At 40.2% G+C, this 23,505-nt stretch overlaps 1 protein-coding gene across 1 annotated transcript in view; it reads right to left on the bottom strand.

The window, feature by feature from the left end:
* cdh13 (cadherin 13, H-cadherin (heart)) overlaps positions 1–23,505 on the bottom strand; it is a 306,474-nt gene that overhangs the window by 39,126 nt on the left and 243,843 nt on the right. The window contains exons 9-10 of the mRNA XM_083974351.1: positions 14,948–15,130; positions 14,247–14,500 (exon numbers count right to left, since the gene is read on the bottom strand). Coding sequence (XP_083830477.1) covers positions 14,247–14,500; positions 14,948–15,130 — 437 coding nt within the window. The remainder of the gene's footprint in view (positions 1–14,246; positions 14,501–14,947; positions 15,131–23,505) is intronic.

The following is a 23,505-nucleotide window of genomic DNA, read 5'->3' as shown; positions in this document are numbered from 1 at the left end:
ATGTTTTGCTAAGGGATTGCTCTTAGCACTCAAAAGATACACAGGAGCCTGGCCGGGGATGGCAGGAACGTAGTGCATCTGTTTGACTGTCAAGGTGTCTCATTAGAGCTGATCCATGGCCAGAGTCGTGGCACAATACGAGCCCATCCAGATTGTTCAAGGCCAGTCCTCCTAAAAACAATCTAACAACAGATTACTGATGAGTTTTAGATGAGTCAAACCTGCTTTTCTATGAAAAATACTATAAATAGGAAAAGTGCAGTCACTTGCAATAAGTTGATGTGTAATAAAACAAAAAAGAGTCTTAACAGATAAACATTGTGGATGTAAATTATTTATTTTGACAGCTAATTCAGAAGTTCTTATCTGAGAGGGGCTCTTTGCTGTCGCCCTTGTAGATGTGTTGAGACAGATGAGCTCTTTATAACTCTGATCCAAGCCTTGCTCTTCAGTGTGTGCCGACAACTCCAACGGTTTTGGGAGTAGGAGGGAGAAATCAGCCTTGCCGCCCACTAGTAATCCAGTTCCATCAGGAGCAAAATGCTAGTATACATTGCACGCATCTGTTCATGTTTGTGTGTCAATAGCAGGTGTGGGTGGGATACATGGAGTAAAAAGGAGACATGTTGTGGTAAGCGCTAATTCAGAGAGAAAATAAAAGCTGAGGAGGGAGTGCTATAAAGGAAAGCTCTTTGCACAAAGGCTGATTATTGCTCTGGTTTGTTTTCACTTAGGTGAGACATTTTGCTGGCACCTCTTCTGAATAGCAGTTACTGTAAATAGTGCAGTTATTGTGCAGTTTCCTCTATTAAACACTTACTGTTTTTCTGTTATCAACAGTATACACTGTTAAAGGAAGCTCTTTGATGTGGTAAAAACATTTACTCTGACATGGAAAATACACTTTTGAATGCAGAAACCTGTCTGTATGTCATACCAGTTATAGCTTTGGTAATTAATCCTAACTAAATTATAGCTTTCTTGTGTCATCACATGCAATATTTAATAAAATTGAAATGTAAAAATAAATTACATTAAATTATTGTAACACTAGTCAGAGTTACTACTACTTCTTTCTGGGTTATCTCAATCTCAGACGGCCGACGGTCGGGCTGGTATGTCAACAGAAAAATGAGCTTCCAGCCATTCACTTTTTCACCGCGCTGAGTCAGTGAATGATTTGGTGAAAGAGCTGAATAACATCTGTGTGGCTGTGATTTGCCACTCTGTGCCCTAGGAAGACATGTGAGAGTGGGATCATATACAGGTTTAACAGAATAGGCCGAAGAGTGAATGCTTGCAAGACTCTGTGTGGTTTTCACCGATTTCAAGGAGAAAACATATCATATAAGAATATTTATTTACAAAGCTTTAAACAGACATTATGCACCAGAAAACATTTCAAAATCATTTTGGGAACAGTCTTATGTGTCATTCTGGAAGACAAACAATGTGATTTAGATATGAAGACTTTCTCTATACACTGGAGCAAACCGATCAGTCCTTAAGGTTAAGTGGTGGCACTCATCATACCTAGTATGGCATTGACAACACCACCTTTTAAAGTGAAAAATAAGGAAAACAACATGGGTTTTTGAAATAATTATCTTTAACTTCTATCCAAGTCAGAATTGGCCAGTCTGAGTCTCACAAACAAACACACCTGCACTCGCACATGTTCCACATCCAGGGCTATACAGATCACATTAGAGTCTGCAAGAAACTCTCAAGGCGTACGCTGAATGCATCCATCTCTCCCTTAAAGCTGAGTCTGTTTTTCTGCTGGGCCTCTGTTGTTTTGCAGGAGTGTGATGGATATTCATGTCCTCAACTCCCTCTCCACAAATGTGCATCATTAGGTTTGACAAAACAGCCGTTGCAATCCAGGATGACTGGTCAGGTCATGCATATACTGAGTTTAAGAGGTAAATTGGTTTGAAGTAGGGAGGCAAGCTCAAGTTCTGGAGCCCCTCCACTGAGCTGTGAGATGATGAGGAGGGTGAGGGTTGGGGAGGGGGGTCACAAGGAATTTTATGTAATGGAAAAAATATAAGCAAAGACTATGCCAACACTTTTGTGTTCATAGTACTGTTTAAATTCCTGTACGTTTTTTTTTCTTACTTAGCTGTGGAGTTATTTCAATAATGAATTAAAACCGTGTGAAAAATCCTCTCTTTTAGTGACAAAGCTCATTACCCACATGCCTACTGTATATCAGGGGGTTGCAGGCCTCATTTCGTTTTCAGGCAGTTGTGAGTTGTTCAAAGGTACAAAATGAATACAGGTAGGAACACTGGAAAAGCTGGAAGCTAGCCTACTGTTTGTCTGATTAAAAAGCCCAGCGGTAAGGAGAAGAGACTGGTGCATAATACGACAAATATCAGTGTCAAACAACACATGTGCAACATGTTATACCCAGGTGTTTCTACAAGGTTAAAATCATAATGGTTGTTATTATCTGAGGGTAGGAGAAAGTGTCCAATTTACATATTAAAATGGCTGGAAGTATGTGTCTATGAAGAAAATAGAAGGTTACGTGTCCCTGCTCTGTTTGGTCACCTGATAAGACGACCATTTTTTACTCTCTATTATAAAACTGAATTCAATTTATTCAACACTAACTTCAATGCAAACCCTATTTTCTCTCACTCACACTCCTTACTGATATACACACGCATGCTTGCACGCACACCACCAGCAGCCCCACACAAAGCTTAGTCTTGCTGGTTTAAGTGTCCTTTCCAGTTTTCTGCAGTGCACTGCAACTTAGACATGTGTACACTTATACACTCGGGTGCCAATGACAGCATATTACAGGAAAACCTATTACACATTTCTCTTGCTTCCCCCTCTCCTCCTTTGGTTTTCTCTTACACTCTCTCTTGATCTCTGTGCTGGCTTCTACTTTATCTTTCTGTCTTTATCAGCCTCTCTATCACTTTCTTCTCTCTCATTTGCCAGCCAGATCTTCCAGTGATTGGAGTCTAACTTACTGAGAGAAAGGGCACGGCACAGTGCCAATGCTAATAGTTGGTTTATATCTGAAAGCAGCTGCGTATGTGTGAGCAATAGATATGAGGACATCAATCAAGAGATTTGCAATATAAGTAAAGGGGCTGTAACGACTTGTGTTTGGCCATAACAACTCTACACTTGGTCCAAAAAGAGAAGAGAAGGAGTAAAAAAAATAGAGAGGGGCAGAGGAAGGAGAGTGAGATAAGGAGAGGGACTGAGAGTGCAGATAAGACAGGGGCGCTTGACACTGGAACTGTGAATAAGTGTGCAATAAAAACGAATTCTCTGCCCTCTCAATCTCCACCTCGGCCTCCTCCCAACTCTATTTAACGCGCAGATCCAGTTTTGCAAAGCTGTGCCCACCGCACACCCTCTAAACCCTTATTGCCTGAACTGACGGTTGAACACAGTTATCTCTAAATCCATTTTGGAAGCAACTCCCCTCTATTGAGAGGAAACCAGTGACCTCAACTCACTTAGAGTCAAATGGGTTCAGAGCTCCTAGGGGGCATGTTAGGACACCTGGAGATATAAATAGGTGGTGAAACTCTTTAAAAGAAAAACACTCACAGCTTGCACAGTCGGGTAAAGCTTCAAGTGCCGCTTGTGGCGACCCCCCACAATCAGCACCTCATTCTGCAATCCTCTTCAGGTCTTCTAGCATATTTAAGCTCTTTGTTTTGGTTTATGACCTGCAACTTCTCTTTTGTGCTTCACTCTCACTGCTCTTGTGGTGAAGTTTTCAAACACAACGAGCAGCTGTTTTCAGCAAAAAAAAAAAAAAAAAAAAGCTCTAAAACCCCACACTACAATGTACATGGTTAACACTTAACAGCAAACAAAAACGTCATATTTTATCTTTTTCCCTTCAGACATAGCAGGACTTAATGGTAATTGAACGCCTGTGCTTTTCTATACACTAATGAGCTGTTTGAAAATAACTCTATATTTTCTCTGAGAGCTTATTTGAACTATAGAGGCCAAATCTGCAAAAACCCTTTTGGAGATTTAAGTGGCCAGACAATTGCTGAATATTTGGATAAATAAAACTAAGCTAGTGCAGAAGAATACAAAATACCAAACATCTTTTTGCTGTTTATTTTTCTTGCAAACCTGCAACTAATTCATCTTTTTTTTTTTTTTTTTTTCCCGACTAGCCCTCCCACACTCCTGGCAGAAACGAATGGAAACAAGCACTGCATTTCACCTTACACATGTGTTAGTGAGCGTAATTGGGACATTTACTGTAATACACATCAGAGGTCAAAAATCATTTGCATAGCTTTAATCTATGATAATAAAATTGTATTATTTTTGTCTTTTTCTCATAATAGCAAGAGAGAGAGAGGGAGAAATAAAAAGAGAGCCAGAGAGAGAGAGAGAGGGGAAGAATTTGGCTTTGAAGCCATTATGCTTGAAAAATATGTGATTCCTTTGGGGTCTAGTACAAAGACCACAGTCAGCCACCCTGGGCTGGATTTCAACTTTAAACTGAGCTGAGCTGCCCACTTTTGGCCAACCACTGCTCCAGGCCATGAGGACAAATTACCCACGTCACACCTGTTCATATTTCTGCTCTGTATCAGCACAGTGCAGCAGGTCTATACAGGGGAAATAAATGTGACAGCGCTGAGAAAGGAGAAAGCAAACGCTGGCACATGTCGCATCAATCATCTGTCAGAGACTCAGTCGAGGTTTGTCTATACGTGCCGACAAGGAAAGTATGCAAACCCAGTAAAAGGTGTCAGAGTAGGCATGAACAGAGGAGTGTGAGGCAGTTTTGATTAGGGTATGTATAGTGCTATATGATAATGATGCAAGTAGCAATTAGCACATCACTCAGAGGAAATGAGGCAATTGGGAGCCAGTGGAGAGGTAAAAGCTGAAAGATATGATGCTGCCTAAATGCTGCCTTTGACAGAAACAACTTCATGTATCTGTTGCTACCATTTTCTTCTTTTGATTTCCTCCTCCATGTTTCCTCAGGTGGCATCACCAGAGAGGACAGTTTCTTTGCCTTGCCTGTTGTCACTCAGCACTCAACAGGTAACGATCTAATGTTGCACCCTGGCTTGTTTAAAACCCATGTAAGAGTCTGACTGAATATGGATTCAGCCTCAGAGGGTCTCTGTGCTCTTTTCAGCCCATTGACTATTGTTTGCTGTGAGCCAGGTAAAGTCTAGTTGAGGCTCTCTGCCAGCTCCACTCAACAACTGCAGACGCTCTGCTGAGTACCCCGAACAAAGACCCACTGTGTTGACTTAACAGAAACAGTGCAGAGAATCTGCGGGGCTGAAAATCAAAGATGAAATAAAAGGTTCGTACTGTCAACATCTGGCAGGAACAAAGAATAATATGCGGGGACGTTCCTTTAACACATGACTGCGCAGAGAAAGCAAACCAGCCTATGAGCGAGAGTGGCTGCGCATTCACTCAGAGTGACACCAGTGTGCCTTCCTCATTGAGTGTAACATCATTTTCATAAATTAGCAAGCTTGAGTAACAACACTGAACAAAAAAGTTATTATCAATTTAAGGTGCAAAATAGAACCTCGTTGCATCAGTTGAAAGGCATAACCCTTTAATTAACAGGAAGAAAAGCAATTTACTCCTGCTTCAGAGCACAGCATCCCTCTCTCCCTATTCCTCTTGGCATCTTTTAGGATTGTTTTAATTATTTCCTGGCACACTGAGTGTATGACTAAAGCCGCTCCCTCACACCCACTCTGTCTTCCTTTCTCTCTCTCTCTCCCCCACCCTTTTACCTCACGTTTGGCATGCCTTTACTCAGCCGCTATAAATGAGAAACAAATCAAAACGTCTGATTAGCTCGTAATCAGCCCCTCCACGTCCCAGAAGGGCAGCGAGAAGAGACACAAAGACAATGGAAAAGACTGTGTGACTCAGCCTGTATCTCGCAGCACACGGTGGCTTTAAAAATGAAAACCTGCAACTCGTATCCTTGAAAAGTTTCTCTAAGACAGCTCATCTCACTTAAGGTGATGCAATCGAGCTTCAAACAGTACGGCAGCAACGTTGCCCTGCCCGACTCTGGGTGGCAGTTTGGTTAAGTATCTGCAGAAAAATACAATAATCTTTCTGGTGCAATTTTATAATATCTAATGCAATTAAAACTAATTCCTGTGTTTTTTTTTTTTATAGTACAGTAGCAGTGTTAAGGTTATAAATACACATATATTGTGTTTTCAGCTTCTCGTGATGGAGGACAGGAACAGAGCATTGTTCAAATTTTGACCTGCTCCTCCTCCTGTCCTCTCTTCATTATGACAATATTGATTTCTGTATCGATGTCTGTGCAAAAAAAAAAAAATCACATTATGTCAGAAACACGTCTCTCAGGATACATGCCCCAATTGTATCTATGTTTGAGATGAGTACCACAATAAATGAAACAGATGTTTGAATGAATTGGTGCATTTTACAAAACCTAATAACAGGAAACATTTCAAATGATTATATATTTTCGATTTTCTTTACATTGCATATGCCATGGAATAGCATAGTAGATTACTGATAGCTCCAATGTTGGGATGGCCTTTAAACTGCCTGGATTGATTGAATTACTGTAATAAGCACAGAATAAGTACAGAATCAATCTTGCTTGAATAACCACACTAATAAACAAAGCTTATTAGACTGAAAAATAGACACACTGGGATCTCTTGGACCCCTTGTCATATGAGCAAGTGCTTTCTGTGAGCATACTGGTGGATAAAGCAGCGATAAAGGACCTGTCATTTGGCATTTTGTTTGTGCCTTTCTGCAAATTACATACATTTTGGTTGAGACATGATCGCCAGCTCCTAATGCACAAATAAGATGCACAAGAGTAAGTGTGGGCAAACATCCAAGCCTGTGGCCTTTTACTAACAGAAACGAAAACAAAAAGAAAAAGAAAGGCAGTGTAGATTTCACATAGTTGCACTGATTGTTACAGATGACTAAAGAACTGTGAAAAGTGTCCACCGTCTTCCTGTAACACTCCCGTTGAACTCTGAAGACTTTGCCTACACACAGAATTTGTTACGCTGTGTGGGTGACTGAGTTAGTGGATCTGCACTGTATTTTTATTTATTTTTTGACAGGGTTAATTTTTAATGTGATGTGTTGAGAGAAAGCAATGGAGACATAGTCGGAGTGGTTGTAGGCTAAATCCATTTAGTTGTGTTTCACTTGTTTGTGGTAAACTTCTGCTGTTGTGTGTATATGGCCACTTTGAACTTTGGGCTAACTCTTAGTTAGCAAAAGTTCATTATTGATTTTCCTCTACTTTCCTGTGTCATCACCATCCCCATGCTGTTCGTGCACTTTGAAGCAACCAGCATTATTTGACTGGCCCATCATATCTGGCTGGACACATTTGCAGCCAATCAAATCTTCACTAATGTCAATCTGCTATAATCATGAAGTCAGTCCACTGCATTACATCATCCCCAGTTTGCTCTCTTGGTATGTCTGGCTCTTGTCTTTCTCTCATGTCCTGCATCCGTCCTCTATCTCTCTCTTCCCTCCTGCCTTGGTTATCCTGTGCAGACAATTTCAGGCTGATCAGAAGGTGATCGCACTGTCTGACCTCTCTCAAATCAGCCTTAGTAGCATTCAACACCACCACACACATACACACACACAGTCTTTTTCACAGTCTGTCTGTCCAATCTGTCTCACACTCTCCCGTTCCTCATCTCTTCACTTTACTCAACTCCTCAAAGCTACCTGCCAGTTTTGGAGCCTGACATTCCAGCTCCCCATCCCTCTCCTTTTAAGTCCCATCCCTTTTAACTTGAATATGACCACAGTGAGAAGTGAAAGTAGACAGGTACCTACTGAATAATGGATGACCCAACTGTTTGAGATTCCCTCTATTTTCAAAAGCAAGGCGAAGAACACAACTTAAGAGTATTTTGGAGGAAATGGAGAAGTCACAGTGGAGAAGTGGCTGAGTCTGGGACCTCTGAGCTTTGGCTAAACTGGGAAGTATGGCAATGTAACAGTCAGAAATCCACTGGAGATTGCTTTAATTTTGTTGCTATTACAGTTCTTTTCCCTTCATATTTTTCCATCAAATTCATTATTATTTATTCTTTGTGTCATTCTGTCCCTCTTCATGTCATTATGTCCCTCTTCGGCTTCCTTTTGTTGTGGAAAAGCATTGGAAATGTTTGTTATGGTTAGACTAGTTTAAGTCAGTAAAATGAGAAAATATTTACTCTGATTGTCTAGAAAGAAAAGGGAAAAACATTGAACTGCACATGCTACAACAAGACAAAATAAGAAAAACAGGAAATTAAGTCTCAATTCTACAGAGACATGTTAAGCTGCTGCGTTAAATCTAGAGTGCAGGTGAGGGTCCATATTTTCTGCTGAAAACACAGTCTCCTTTTCCAATCAAGCACCAATTACATGAATGTAAATAGTTATTTGACAACTGATGAGAGTCCTGTCGTTGGGAATGAGACCTAATTAAATTAGCCAAACTTCCTAATGACACTTCAAATTATTTGCTCCTCTCTTCACAGCCTACCAGATTGGCACCACAGCAGCGTGAAGAGTCGAGTTTAAGACAGGATTTGAAGAATATCAAAGTAAACTTTCTGACTAAACTTTCTTCAAAATTTCAGGGTACAAATCTACCCTGAAGTGCAATACATTTTCTCAATGTCAAGTGCCCACGCATAAAGCAAAACATTTCTGCAGTTGGAGGTTTACCAGAGCCAAATAAACAAGTCCAACTTTGCTTGTCTCCCATCCACGCTGTCGCCGTCTGTCTGGTGTCTTCCTCAGCACTCTCACAAAACCATTTTTGCTCAACTGAAGCCTAAACCCAGCAAAGAGGACTTGAAAACTTCTTTAGCAGTAACATGAGTCAAATCCCCCACAGCCTAATGGTTTGGCCTAAATACTGAACAGGATTAAAACGACTCATATTTGGTGTAATTATGTAACTTGTCTGTTTACGAGGTAGAACAGGAGTAGGCGCTGTGTAGGGTCAGTTTGGGGGAAGGAACGGTGCATAGTGATGCATCAGGAAAGACAAACAGCTCTGTTTTTGTTTTAATCATTCATTTCACCCTTGTGCTAAATAAGGTAAATTAAAAACATAACTCTTGTTTGCCCTGAGCAATGTTTTAATTAATGCTATTTAAGATTTTAAAAAAAAGAAACTATTAATAGTTCTATCATGTGACTCATGTAAAGCATAGATGCGTGTCTGTGGAACATTTCTTTTATCATTCAAATTTAATTATATGTCCAGAAAATATTTCTCTTCACACCATCACTGTTATGAAAGGAGGGCAGGAAAGTGATGAGATCATTAACGACTGGGAGACCCTATGGGCTCATCAGACTCCATGCTACTTCAAAGTATTTGTGGTCAAAGTGTAACAGATTTCATTTATTGGCTGAAATGTTACACCCTTGCAGGCAAATAACCTGTTTCTCAACAACATTAAGAAAAAAAATAGGTAAAGGAAAGCAGCGTAATAACCTGGATAATGAGATAGCCCTAACTAACCCTGCCTGGCTGTGGGCTGGAAATGAGGCTTAATGAGAACCTTTCACAGCACAGCCGGGTCCAATTCTTACCACTACACTGGTTTGACATGATATTCTTGCAATTTCTTTCAAACTTTGAATAAAATCAACTGTTGATTGTTCAATCAGTTTGAGTGATAAAACCTCAAATTACTGCCATCTTTAACCTTCTATCCATTCTAAAACATGGATGAAAAGTATGATTGCAGTTCTTGATGCTTCATTCGGTAATTTATGGTGAAATCTTTAGTATTTATGGGCAAAGTGTCAAAATGACTTCCGTTGAGGATTATTCCCTGATATCACTGCTTGGATTTCCCTGTTTCTTGTTTTCCTTCTTCCACACTCCTGACTCCTTGGTAATAGACTTTATTCACAGAGGACACTGTGATATGCCACAGTGGAGGAAGCACAGCTATAAATAATAAAACAAATGATAACTGAATTCCATTTAGCTGCTTGGCTTTCAGGGTCTTGGTAATGTGTGTGTTGTCTTATTGCTACATTGGCCCACTGACCTTTTTACCTTTAGACTATGGCCGACTATTTCAGCCTTTTAACGTAGGAGTGCAAAAATCCCAAACACTGTTTTCGATAATTGCGGTTGTTTATCAAGAGACAATCTTGGCATACTAAAAATAAATAATTTTCCAATTAACCCATCTGCTTTAACATTTTAAAATGAGGATGTAACATTTTGGCTCGCTTCTAAATAAATGTCCTTTTCGTATTTGTGCACAAAAAAACAATTTTTTTTTGGTAAAGCTTTCATTTTTTCAAACCTGTCTGAAAAGGCAGCCTAACTTCATTAAAATGAAAATGTATGTCTCCAAGTAGAAAATCACAACAGCAGGATGCACAAAACGTGGGCCTTGGAAATTACATACACTTATAATTACAATACAATGATAAATTATGTTTTTAATTACAGTATGTCTGTGCTTCTGTGGCAAATCAGAATATATCTTGTGAAAAGGTGAAAATCCTTTAGAGTTTCCTAGATTCTGATTGCAAAATGTACTCCTGAATGTCGATGGAGTGGTAAGCATTTAAATCACATTAACATTAATATCTGGCACAATTTGACAGAAGGAACGTTACAGTGTTTTATGGATGTTATACAGCAGCGTCTCTTATAGAGCACTATGAGCAGGTCATACTGTACAGTATCTGTTAAATAAGTGAAATCACAAGAGAGCTCCAGGTGCAGAGGGCTTTTTAAAGTAACTGTGTCTCCCGCAGGTTTTGAGTGTGTTGTGCTTTCACACTGGAAGAGTGACAAAATAAAGTACACTCAAAAATGTCAGCATGCATATTAAAAATGCTTGATGGGCACTTCTCCCACAGTGCAATGCACAATGACAATGATGCAGCTCACAGCTGGAAAACATTATAACTGATTGTGGGTGGTAGTGAAACAGCTTTGTGAATGCAAATTAAAGATTACTCTGAAATCCTTGGGAAAACATATTGTTGTCTATTTGTTATTGAAATGTTGACTTTTGTGTACTAGCTACAAACATGTCAATTAGTGTATAGAGCATGTATGAAATAAACCTATAGTATGGACAAGTATCTGTCATTTTCTCAGTGTGAAAACTTTCGACTTTCCTTTTAAAGAGTTTACTGAGCTCAGTTGGTAGAGACACACCATTTTTCAGCAGACTACGTGATAAACTGCCTCGTGTAATTTGGCGCTGGCTAAAATGCCACCTGCATTGAAGAATTGAGTTAAAGCAGCATGGCAAATAGTTCATTCCCCACCGGAGTTTTAATTCTGTCTATGTGGGACCTGGTGCTGCTTTTGAGGTCGAGCTGCTCTCCAGAAATGTCACACATGGCAGATTTGCACAGGTTTAAGAATATGGATGACCGCTCTAATTATTATAATTCACAGGAGGACCCCAGGTAACAATAGTCCTAGTAAGCACTGAGTTGAGTTCCTTTAACAAATGTAGCAGCTGGTTGCTTTATGACCCAGTCTTTCTCCATATGTTGTTTATCAACAAAAAGCACACAGAGCAGACGATCATGCATGAGTAGTCCTCTTTATGTGCATTTCTATGTCCCATGTTAATGATTATGATATTTTAATGGTTAAGAAAATGAGGGTTGCTCTCCCAGATTTTTACAGAGTCACTGTGCTGGACCCTGAGTCAAGTCACACTCACTGACTGTGTTCCATGTCAAATGCATTTGATGTACACATCCCAGGGCAGACACACTGAAACACACACATACATACACACGTCCTATCTGCACAATAATGCGCAGACAGGAAGGAAAGAAGAGAAAAAGGTAAACAGATCTCTCTCTTTTTTTCCTTTCTACTGATTTCATTCTCTACATGCTACCTCTTTATTTCCAACTCTCCAACTGTCTGTCTGTCATAGTATCCTCAACCTGCAGGTCACAGCTATGACACTTCAAAATCACAGTTATTTCGAAAATGTCACAGGATAAAATAACAAACACAGAGGCCATGAAATAAATACAGAAATGTATGCGGAAGATAAGAGGAGCAGAGCAGGAAGGATAAAGTTAGATGCAGATCTTTGCCTTGAAAGATGAGTCAAAGATGCAGCAAAGTTTCAAAAACACAGATCCCTCTGTGGTTATAGATAGATGAAACATCACCAAAATCTTGAGAGATCGCTTTTATGTGATCAATATAGCTTAAAAAATCAACCTGAGCAAGTAATATAGAAAATCTTGCTGCTATACTCTTCAGTCTTCATTCAATGACAGCATACCCAGAAACTTTGTCTTGCATCGATGGAAAGTTTTTCTGTTGGAGTGCTATTCAGAAGCGTATAAGTGTATGGGTTACTGAAGGACACGTAAATAAGAAGTAAGACTGAATGCAGTGAGAATAAAAAGAATATAAAACAGTTTTCTACCTCACACTGAGGTTTGTCTGAGGTTTTCCTCTCGTCTGAATGGTCTTATGCATAAAACAGTGTTTACATAAAAAGAGGGAAACTGGCTTTTAGATTTTGTCTCCGTCTGGACGTCTCTGCTTTAAGTGATATCAGTAAAATCTTCCAGTGGTATCAATTTAGAAGTGAGCTACAGGGTCTATGATCCTTTTTAGCCATGCCTGCTCCATTGCTCTATGGATGGCTCTGTCATTCAGTCCACCACAATGAACCAGACAAACGTATCCGTAGCTTTTGAAAGGAAAGGATGAATCCTAACAGTTTTGGTGATCCTGTCACTTCTGGTTGATATTTGTAGTTTCGGGTTAAATGACATACTCCATGAACTGTTTGGATGGATTGCCAAGGAGTCTGTTCAAAACTCACAGTCGTAATATCTCCAGAAATTCAGATTATGACCACATATGGAAAATTTGATTGACGTTATATTTAGTGCTAATTTTCAAATGTTAGCAAGCAACACCATTATGACAAATTGCTATGTCATTATGAGCATGTTAATAAGATGATGTGAGTAACTTGTGTGATTTAAAATAAGCGTAATTTGTTCACCACACTGTTCAGAGTATGTTTCATAATTTTCACCTCCACAAGCCACAAAACAAAACAAAAACTACCTTTTAGTGAAAGTATTCCAGTTTGTGAGACCAGCTTGTGCACGTTTTTAGTTATATATGGTCAGGTGACCCGATGGGTGATTTCAGTGCTAATGCCACGTTATGTAGCATGTAGATACTGAAAAAATGAGCACACACTTTACAGCACATAAAGCTCTGTCAACATTTTAAAATAAAGTCACGAACTGGTGGGTTTTATTTCCTTGGGTCATTATTATCCGCAATGTGTTTACTTAACACCATTTTTACAAGACGTACAACGCCAAGAGTGCAGAAAAAGAGCAATCTAAATTGAGTATAAATTAACTCTGAAAGCCAATAAATGCAATGATAAGTTCTCCATCTTGTAAAAGTAAGTGCAACACAAGCTATGGGGCTCCGTCTGGCAGCAAGAGGAACAATTTTTATTGTAGCATATAGTGAAACTAATAGCCTTCCTGTTATGATGGTAATATTTGAGATGGGGCTTTTCCTGTAACAGAATTAAAATTAATGAGCTGTCCCATTTTGACTTTACGCTTGACTGGGGTGAACGGTTTGACCTGTGTCAGTAAATTGTGGATTGTCCAGGCAATATATTTAATCTGTTTACACAACACAGACAGATAAAGCAGCCTAACAGTCCAAAGAAAGCACTGCAGATGAGGAATACAGTTATGGAATCAGGATGAGGAGATAAAAAAGGTGGAGTGATGAGGGCTGACCGATTGAGATGTCCAGACAGCCGGAAAATTATGATCTGACATGATAAAACTGTGCGTCTTTGACACTGTGCTACATGCTAGATCACCTTGTTAGAGTCATCTGACAGGGGGAAAACTGCAAACCTCACTGGCAAAACGACAAAAATGCCTTTACATGAAAGAAAGCTTTAAAAGAAAGCTGCTTGAAGAGACCCATTAGCAAGCAATTCTTGATAACACTCCTCAACCGAGCAGAGTAAAAATCAGAAAGCTCATTACTGACAATTTTGAGCAGCGAGCAACAGCAGATGACATTCAATCACACAACACAAACAAGCGCTCTCTCATGCTTTTTCTCATCTCATTTTCTTATACACAACACAAGCAAAAAAAACCTCCCGCAGTTCAATTTCAGTTAGTTTCACTTCAAGTCTTACCTGACGCTCTGCATCTGTAATATATCTGGATCTGTGGCGTTGAGGGAGGCCACAAAGCTGCCCACAGGGATGTTTTCCATCTTGGTGACTGTCAGAGGATCGGGAAAGAAGACGGGGCCCTCGTTGACGTCCAGGACTGTGACATGGACAGTGGCTGTGGCGCTGGGGCCGTAGCCGACATCAGCAACCAGAGGCTTCTCATTCTCCACTTTGATGAGTAGTTTGTGGAGCGCCGTGGCCTCGTAGTCCAGAGGCTGAATGGAGAAAATGATTGGTAAAGTAATGAAAGGGTGATAATGCAGTATAGAAAGTCACGGTAACACTTTATTTTAAGGGGTCCTTGTTCCTGTGTATCTAACTAATTAATTACAGTGTAATTACCTATGTAACCGTATGTAATAACATGTACTTACATTGTAAATACATAGTGTATTTTGGTGTACTTACAGGTCCTTGTTACACTTGTAATAAGAAATGCCAAAGTGGCCTCTCTCTTTGCACAAGCATTTCTTATTACAAGTGTAACAAGGACCTGTAAGTACATGAAAATACACTATGTATTTACAATGTAAGTACATGTTATTACATACGGTTACATATGTAATTACACTGTAATTAATTAGGTAGATACACAGGAACAAGGACCCCTTAAAATAAAGTGTTACCAAAGTCACTATAGCCTGCCCTACTGTATACTTTACCTTGACGACTGACAGCATTCCCTCATTGTTGTCTAGGTTGGTCTGGATCTCAAAGCTCTGTGTAGGATCTCCGCTTATTATCGAGTAGGTAGCTCTCCACGCCTCGGTGGCTGGATCATCTCTGTCATCTACCGTCAGGTTGACCACCACCCCCGTCGAGCCCTCATTCACAGACGCCTCAAACTGTTAGAGTGATGGTGAGGAGAAAGATAAAAAACTATTAGTGAGAGAGCACAGACACTACAATTAAAAGACATGGGAGAGATTAAGACTTTTTTTTTTTTATAGGGAGCATATTTAGCTGCTGTAAGTTTAAATGTGTGTTCAGATTGAATGTGAAGTGAATGCACAATGTTAAGGTTCTGCTCTGCCCTCTCCTCACTCCTGTGTGTTTTCATTGTGCTCCTCTCCTTGGTGTTTTCTGTCTGGCCTTGGTTTTGTCTGGATGTGCTGGCTGTGTTTCCTGCTTCCAGCTCACATCAATTCTCCTACCTGTGTCTGATCAGTAATAAAACATATTCCAGCGACTTAAGAAATGCCCAGCCGAGAAAAAAACAGGTTAAGTGTACAAATATATAGTCTGAATGTTTTCATTGCTTAAGTGTTGCATCAACAGGCCTCTGGCACTACATTTTCTCAGCGGTTGAGCTTCCTCCATCCTACACATAAGTGCACTTGAGCACCGTGTTGCTCTGTAGATCAGCTGATTGACTGATTCATAAAGGAGTGAAAATATTCAAAATATATCACACATTTAAAATGAAACGGAGTTTTTACGGTGTAAAAATGTTTCTTAGATGGCTAAAATGTTTTTTTCTTTCTTTTTTGGGTTTTCTACTGTGCCCCTCTCTGCTTCTCCAAACTGGGAGGGCACCAATGTCGACCCACTGCAAATAGTACACTGACTGTGGATAAGTATCTCATACAATCCCACGTCAAATAACCACAACTACTACGACTTTAAAACCCTGCAAAATCTGAAGGCAGCAGGACATGACACATTGATGAATCTACCGCCATAAAGCACAGGTGTCCACTGTTTACCTTGACTAAATCACATGGAGGTGGAACCAGGCTGCTACAAAATGAGCCCACACACCACAACAACTCAGTTTAAGTGGTTTATCAATCTCGTGAGTCACTGCCTCCTTTCCAACAGTCGTTTTAGCAAAAGTGGTGTTTCATGTTGTATTCGTGAAACGCATATCAGTGCAAATTCTGCAGTGTCGCATTCTAAGATATGATGTGACAGCTTTTGATATTAGAGACAATACAACTGAAATTGAAATAGTCAGATTGATGTGGCCACATAAATGGCTTCATCAACATTTTATTAGTATTTTTCTTTTTTTATTCCTATCATCGCTGTAGGAATAAATGAGAAACCACACCACAACCATCTGCCTGGCTGCAGATTTGTCGTGCTATGTCTTCACATCATGTCGCACTGCAGCATCCGGATGACAATATGATTTCCAGAGGAATCAACTTTTTGTTTGTCGAGGTGTTGACATTGTGCATCACTGCTATGAACAGCATTGATGTGACTGGCTTAGTGTGAGTGCATTTGTTAATCACTTCTTTATTAATTTATCAATTGCCCTTGGCACGTCTCCTTTGTGCACTGAAGGCCTACTGCTTTGCACATGTTGTGTAACAGTCATATGTAAAGAGGGCACCTGGGAGTGTCTCTGCTGTCATAGGGCCAGCTTTTGAGTAAATGAATTAATTCTCAGAAGCGAGAAAAAAAAACACAAGGAAACAAACAAAGTATGTAAAGAAGTTGTTGATATATTGCAGTCACATACTCTGTAGACAAATCCGAGCCAAAACATTTGCCTAAACATTAATTCACAGGACGGTAAATGCCTTAATCCATGGACAAACAGCACACCCAGCAAAATACACACTGTTCATGTCTTTCCATCACTGATTTCTCAAAGTGCATCTCATTTATTCTTCAGTTCCAGCCACTCCCCACCTCTCTGCTAATTGTTGTCAGCAGACTTCAGTCAGATTATCAGTGCATTCTCCCACTGAAGACGACATTGTGAACAGGGATACCCTTGCAGAAGCTCCAGGAAGCTAAAGCAATTTTGTGAGTGTGTGTATGTGTCTTTGTGTCAGGACCATTATGGTGTCAGAGCTTACAGTGTAATCTTTCCGACACAGAACACTCTGTTTAAGGATAGTGCGGGTCCAGCCTAGATTACTGTGTCTCCTGTCAGCCCACGGTATTGTTGTTTCACAGATTACCCTTTTACCGCCTTACACTGCCTGGCTCCATGCATTTATCTGAAGAGAGACAAACATTGATTGCTTCTCTTTCCTTTCTTTTCTGCCTTTTGTTATTCATCCAAAGCTTGCTTAAAAAAAAACAACAACACTTTGAACCATTCACAGTCATTTAGGGCACGGAGGGTGGAAAGACAGTGTTCTTTAGTAGGAGGTTATGTTTGGAGCCCAAACAGGCATTGTTGGACCTTTTGTCCAGTCAGCCTGCAGCACTCTGCTAAAAAAGCATTACGTGAAAATTAAGAAACTGTCGAAGGAACTTTTTTTTTTTTTTTTTACAAGTGGGATGCACTGGAATTTTAATTCAAACAGCGTCTACATTAATTTTATAAAGGTAACCTGAAGGTATGAAAAACATTTTTACAAATATTACCCACAGGCAGGGGTTAAGGTGGGCCAGAACAAGAAGCCCAGCACCTTCAATTAATAAGTTATTAAATCTGAGTGTCTAAACAAAGACCAAGGAGAAGGCAGGTGTCCACACACACACACACACACACACACACACACACACACACACACACACACACACACACACACACACACACACACACACACACACACACACACACACACACACACACACACACACACACACACACACACACACACACACACACACACACACACACACACACACACACACACAAAAGCCACTTGGGGCAGATCATTGCAGAAAATAAAGGTCCTTTTAACACCCCACTTATCAAGGGACGCATAAAACGCTGTACAATACGAATTCAAGAGGTCATTATGCAAAGACTGGCTCTAAGTGTGATATAAAGAACCTTGTTGACACACAGAAGTGTGAACTGCCAGGCTATTGCTCACTTGACACTGAGCTGGACTGGCATTGAATAAAACCTCTGATTCTTAGGTTTCCTGCACCTGCCAGCTCCCAGTTTAACCTCCTCCTCCATGGCCTCGGCTCACACACTCAAGAACATGAGGAATGTGATCAGAAACAAATGCAAGTCATTGGTATTGCTCTTCACCCTCTTCTGGACTCCAAAGTGCAGATAAAACACACTCCAATACAACATCTGTAGGCTGTCTCTCTCTCTCTCTCTCTCTCTCTCTCTCTCACTCTCTCTCCATCCCACACACATCCACACACCCACCCACACACACACACACACACACACACAAATAAAGTACAGTCACACAGACAACAGCCAGGCAGATTGGGTTTAATCATGTGGGGCAGTCATGCGGTTGGAGGAAATGCTGTATTCTGTGTGATGTGGCCACTGGGCCCCTGCCCTGCCGCTGATAAGGCCCCAATTCCACCTGGAGCACAAAGCAACCAGTCACCTGAAAGACTAGGAGGAAATGACTAACTACGAGGCAGAGCTCTCGGCCTGAAATGACTTAAACGCATTAAGAGAGAGAGAGAGAGTGCGAGAGAGAGAGAGAGAGAGGAAGAGAGGAGAGATGGCAAAAGAAGATGTGGGTAAAAAGGGTCTTCCTTCAGGTTTGCCTTCATTCATGAGCAGACCAAATAGAGACACACACAGAGAGAGATACACTGTTAGTAGGGTGGATGGATTGACAGATGGACGGATGGATGGACGGATATGGACAGAGTTGCCATAAATCAAAAAGCATTTGACATTCCAAGGAGTAAAAACACAGTGTGGCATTGATTTTCTGTTTCCTGTCTCCTTTTATGCCTGACTTTTCAATAATCTGTCCCATAAATCTTCAGGGTAATGTCATGCTGCCAAGAGATAACCTGGCGTTAGTCATTTCAGGCACAAACACCCGAGGAAGAGAAGCTAAATAAATGGAGGATAATGTCAAAGTTTCAGTTGACAGTTTGGTCACTGTGCATTTCATTTGTTTTCTTCCAAACCTATAACTTTGATGCTGACTCGCATATATTTCGACCTCTCTTTGCTTTTCATGTGAACATGCTGCAGAAACACAACACCAGCTGAAAGTTTATTTTTGCACTTCAAGGACAAGTACGCTTTTCAAGATCACATCCTGTACGTTTACAGCACAGATATTCTGAATGTATTTTTCCTCCTGCTCCAAGAATCCTGGTGGGTATTAACACCAACATAAACATCTACTAGGACTTCAGACTTGCTTCTTTGTCTCATCCATCACAGTGAAGTCTTGTCTGCATTAATTCATGTCAAAGATTCATTATTGTTACGAGGTAATGCAGGGCAGAGTGTTTATTTCAAATCAATCTGCACTTGTGCTACATCACTAGACGACAGCACTGTAACATTCACAAAAAAAAATAGATGCTGACTTGGCAATCAATGTAACAGATGAGACAGATCAACATAGTTCAGTTAGATTTCCATGAAATAAAGAACTGAATGGAAATTAATCTTTCTGAAGCAGCAGGAAACGCCCATTCAAATCCTCAAACTGCATGACACAGATTACAAAAGGGTCAGAAAGTATGTAAAGTATGTGACCTGCAGTTAAAAGCTGATAAATAAATATTTACCTCACTTTGCAATTTCCTGCCTTGTACACAGCATATCACTTACAGTAAACTGTATTTGTCACTTCAGTGGATAAATAGTTAAGGTTGTAAATGACACGGCCGATCTCAGGCTTTGCCCACTCATGTCTCATTTAAAAGGAATAACCAGCGGCTGGTTGCTGATTGTGTGAACAGATCTTAATGAGCACAGCAACTTTTCACTGCTACAAGATAAGTTTTAATGAGAAACAAACAAAGAGAACTAAAACTTAAACTAAATCCGGGCTCAAGAATCTAAGCAGTGATTATTGTACAATTACTTCAACATATTATTGTACCATAGGATGGCATACACTCATTATTTCATGAGATAATTAAACCTTCTTGCTGCAGGTTTGGTTTATACAAGATCTGAGATTTTTTGGTGAAGCTGGAGGCATGATGACTGTGGCAAGGCCAGTCTGTCAGATGGTCTACCACTAAGATCCATGTTTTGACAAGGATGGATTACCATGACAACTTAGCCACACCTTCATAGGAGGGGGTCTAACTCATTCCACCTCCTTGCATTTAGTGCAAACCAGGAAAAAGCAAGAAAAACAATAATTATATTTTGGGCTCTAACATGACAGGATGTTTTAATGCTAAACCTGAAGTTGTACTGTAAACATCTGCAACGTGAAGCGACACAGCCGAGTGATTCCTGAGAAGACAAGATAATGTCACACAACCTCCATCATGACACTGTCAACAACCTTCTGTGTGCCTCGTCTCAAACAGATGGAGGTGCAAAGGGAGTCGGAAATTCTGGTAAAGAGCTTGAGAAAGAGATGCAAGGTTTCAGAAGAATATACACATCTGTCAGCTTTACCGACTAACACTAAATGCGCTCTGGCTCATTAACACTACTATGGAAATTGCCTCTTATTTCTTATACAGGCCTTTAATTTGTCTTTCATTGCCAGATGGCATTGTTTGCCTGTTACAAACCACTAACCCGGAGCTTTCTCTTCCACTCAAGAAAGAAAGACAGAAAGAAAAGGAAAGGAAGGAAGGAAGGACGGAAGGAAGAAAGATTTAAGAATAATAGTGGTTGTTTTGAGTGTGATACTCATAAATCATCAACATATTCTTCACCCCACATGCACTCACGACGCACACACAAACTGAGATGAATGGAGATCAACTTATTCCATTCCTGGATGTCTGTCAGAGTGTTTTTATGAATACAGATGGCAGCTGGGGCTGCACTGACAGGTAGCCAGACAGACAGTCGAGCAGCTGTTCATTTGTCCTAATGGAAAGTACTTTGTGACACGTCCCTGATGCCCCAAATATTTTCTCTGACATGGAACACGTACCCGGAGCCCATCACATTGAATCTCCCAACACAAGACCTTTTCACAGCATGGACGCACGCGGCAACATTTGAAGATTGTCATCCTGGGCATGTAGTCTGTTTTCTCACTATCTCTCTCTGAGTAGGTTTATCACTTTGTATCACAGTCTCTTGGTCCATCTCAGCTTTTTGCCACATTTTTGATCCTCACTAGACAGTGGATAAATCCTATCACTTGTTGTAGAGGAGAAAAAACATACAGTACACAAATGGAAAAATAAAATGTTGCACCTGAGATGTAGCATCTCCCAAAGTAAAACTATGAATAATGGAGACATGCAATAATTTTACATTTCTAGGCCACTTTGTAATGGAATACAAAAGGTCCACGTCACAGAGATAAAAGTCAAATTTAGAAAGAAATCGCTGAGTTTAACATAAATCATGTACGTTTTCAAGCAGGTACTTGTGTTTTCTTTATCTGCTTTCAAAAGCAGCTTAACTCTCGACAGAATGTGGTGAAGAAAGACAGAAATCTGGAAAAAAAAGGCACTTTTTTCATGGTACCAGCATGGAGCTGAAATGAAACCAAGTGCACATGATCATTCATCTTCCCACACAACCCTATGCAGTGTCTGTGTATGGCATTGGCAATTTACCGCTCTGTCTAACCCCCCACCTTGCTTTTTACCCTTCCCCCTGTCTTTAATCCCTCATACAGTAAGTGTGCCTGGAGAGTTAATGAGCTTACCTGTGTCTTTATTAAATTTTAACAGCTTCTGCTCAGGCTGTTTCCAAAGACAGATTTCCGATGACATTCGGCAAAGCCTCTTTTCTACCTTTGCAGAACACGGCAGCCCTCATATTTGTCAGTGCAGGTGAGTTAAGAAAAAAAAAAGAAAAGAGAAAATAATCTTCAAGCAATACAGCCACACAGAGTGTTAAATAACCCCATGCTTTAAAAGCACTGACAGTCATTTTAGTGTTGCAGCTGATGTATTACATGGGTTGGCGTTGGATAGTCCCTCTTCAGTGGTCACACTGGAGTGTTCTTCTTCTGGGAGTCCTTAACTCTCTGACAACCAACAATCTGACACTTAACACCTACTTTCTGTCACAGTTCAGTGTCCTCCCCATGAGAGGTGCAAGTTTCCACTGTTCATATCAAAAGGTCTACCATCAGACAACCACTGCTTAACTGCACACCATGAATAACTCTATGAAAAAAGTGCATCTTCACCTTTATAATGTGACACCTTTTAAACCTGCACAGTTGGTGTTCAAAACATAGTGAGAGATATGTGTCAACTGTGCACTTCACATGTACATCTCTCATCAAATATTTCATTTTAATACAAGGGAATTCTAACATTTTATTATATAGGCTATCTATCAAGTCAAGAAATTGATTGTTTACTTTTTCACTGAGAAGTCAACTGTTATAAATTTTTGATCTACACATTCATTCATCATTAAAAATACATCATCACACCCTTAAGGCTCTTTATCCTTGGTAGTCCTACTTGAGGTATGTTTTGATCTTTACTGGACTCAGTCTTCACACAATCATGACAAATCAAATATTATTCGAATCTGTGTGTGCAGAAACTTTCGGTTCCCCACATCAGTGCAACATCATCTCCAAGGTGTTTTTCACACAAACAGTGTCACAGCAGATCTTATGTATAAACGTATATATTACCTTGTACAAATAAGAGAAAACAAGAGAAACAATAACCTTACTGTATTATGTATGTTATGTATGTGCAGTGCAATAGGTGTGCTGCCAGTAACTGATCATATGGTAAAAGCACAGGTGTTACCATTGACACCTTGACTGTGACAGTGAAGCAGCACGCAGCGCACCAGGATCTGAATCCAGTCATCATTCTTTTCACGGTTTACACCTCTGTTCAACCTGCTGTGACACCTTTTCCTTGAAGACATTTCAGCTGAAACATTGTTTTGTTTTCTTGAGTTGTCATCTTTGTCTTTTTTTTTTTTCTTTCATAATAGAAAGGTACATTACTGCAGCCACCTGTGGTGGTAGTAGAGGTCGAACAGGTCGGCAATTAGTGAGAGGGTCAGGGGTTTGGTCCTCGGTCAAGATACTCGTTCGTCATTGTAAACCACTGGATTTATGATGTAAACACGGAAGAACATCTCGCAGCATGCACTCAAAACACAAGAGAGCCACTGGGAGCTACTACTACAACAAGGCTCAAACCAGAGATCAAACTATTTTTTTCCAAACAACTTTTTCATGTCGCGGCTTCAGGACACTTGGGTCAGTACGGACGAGCATGGAGGTTTTTGGATGATTCAAAAGTGAACTCTAACTCCAAAAGCGTTTTGATAACTCTGAAAGTTTATCCAAACCCTTCCTTGGCATGACGGCGAGTAGAAAATGGGTGAATTATCGATTTTGGTATTAAGATATTTGTTGAAGTGTTTCAATACAATTTAGGTTTTTGA

The sequence above is a fragment of the Trachurus trachurus genome, assembly GCF_905171665.1.
Source record: "Trachurus trachurus genome assembly, chromosome: 6".
NCBI lineage: Eukaryota > Metazoa > Chordata > Actinopteri > Carangiformes > Carangidae > Trachurus > Trachurus trachurus.
This window is presented reverse-complemented; position numbering and strand designations above follow the sequence as displayed.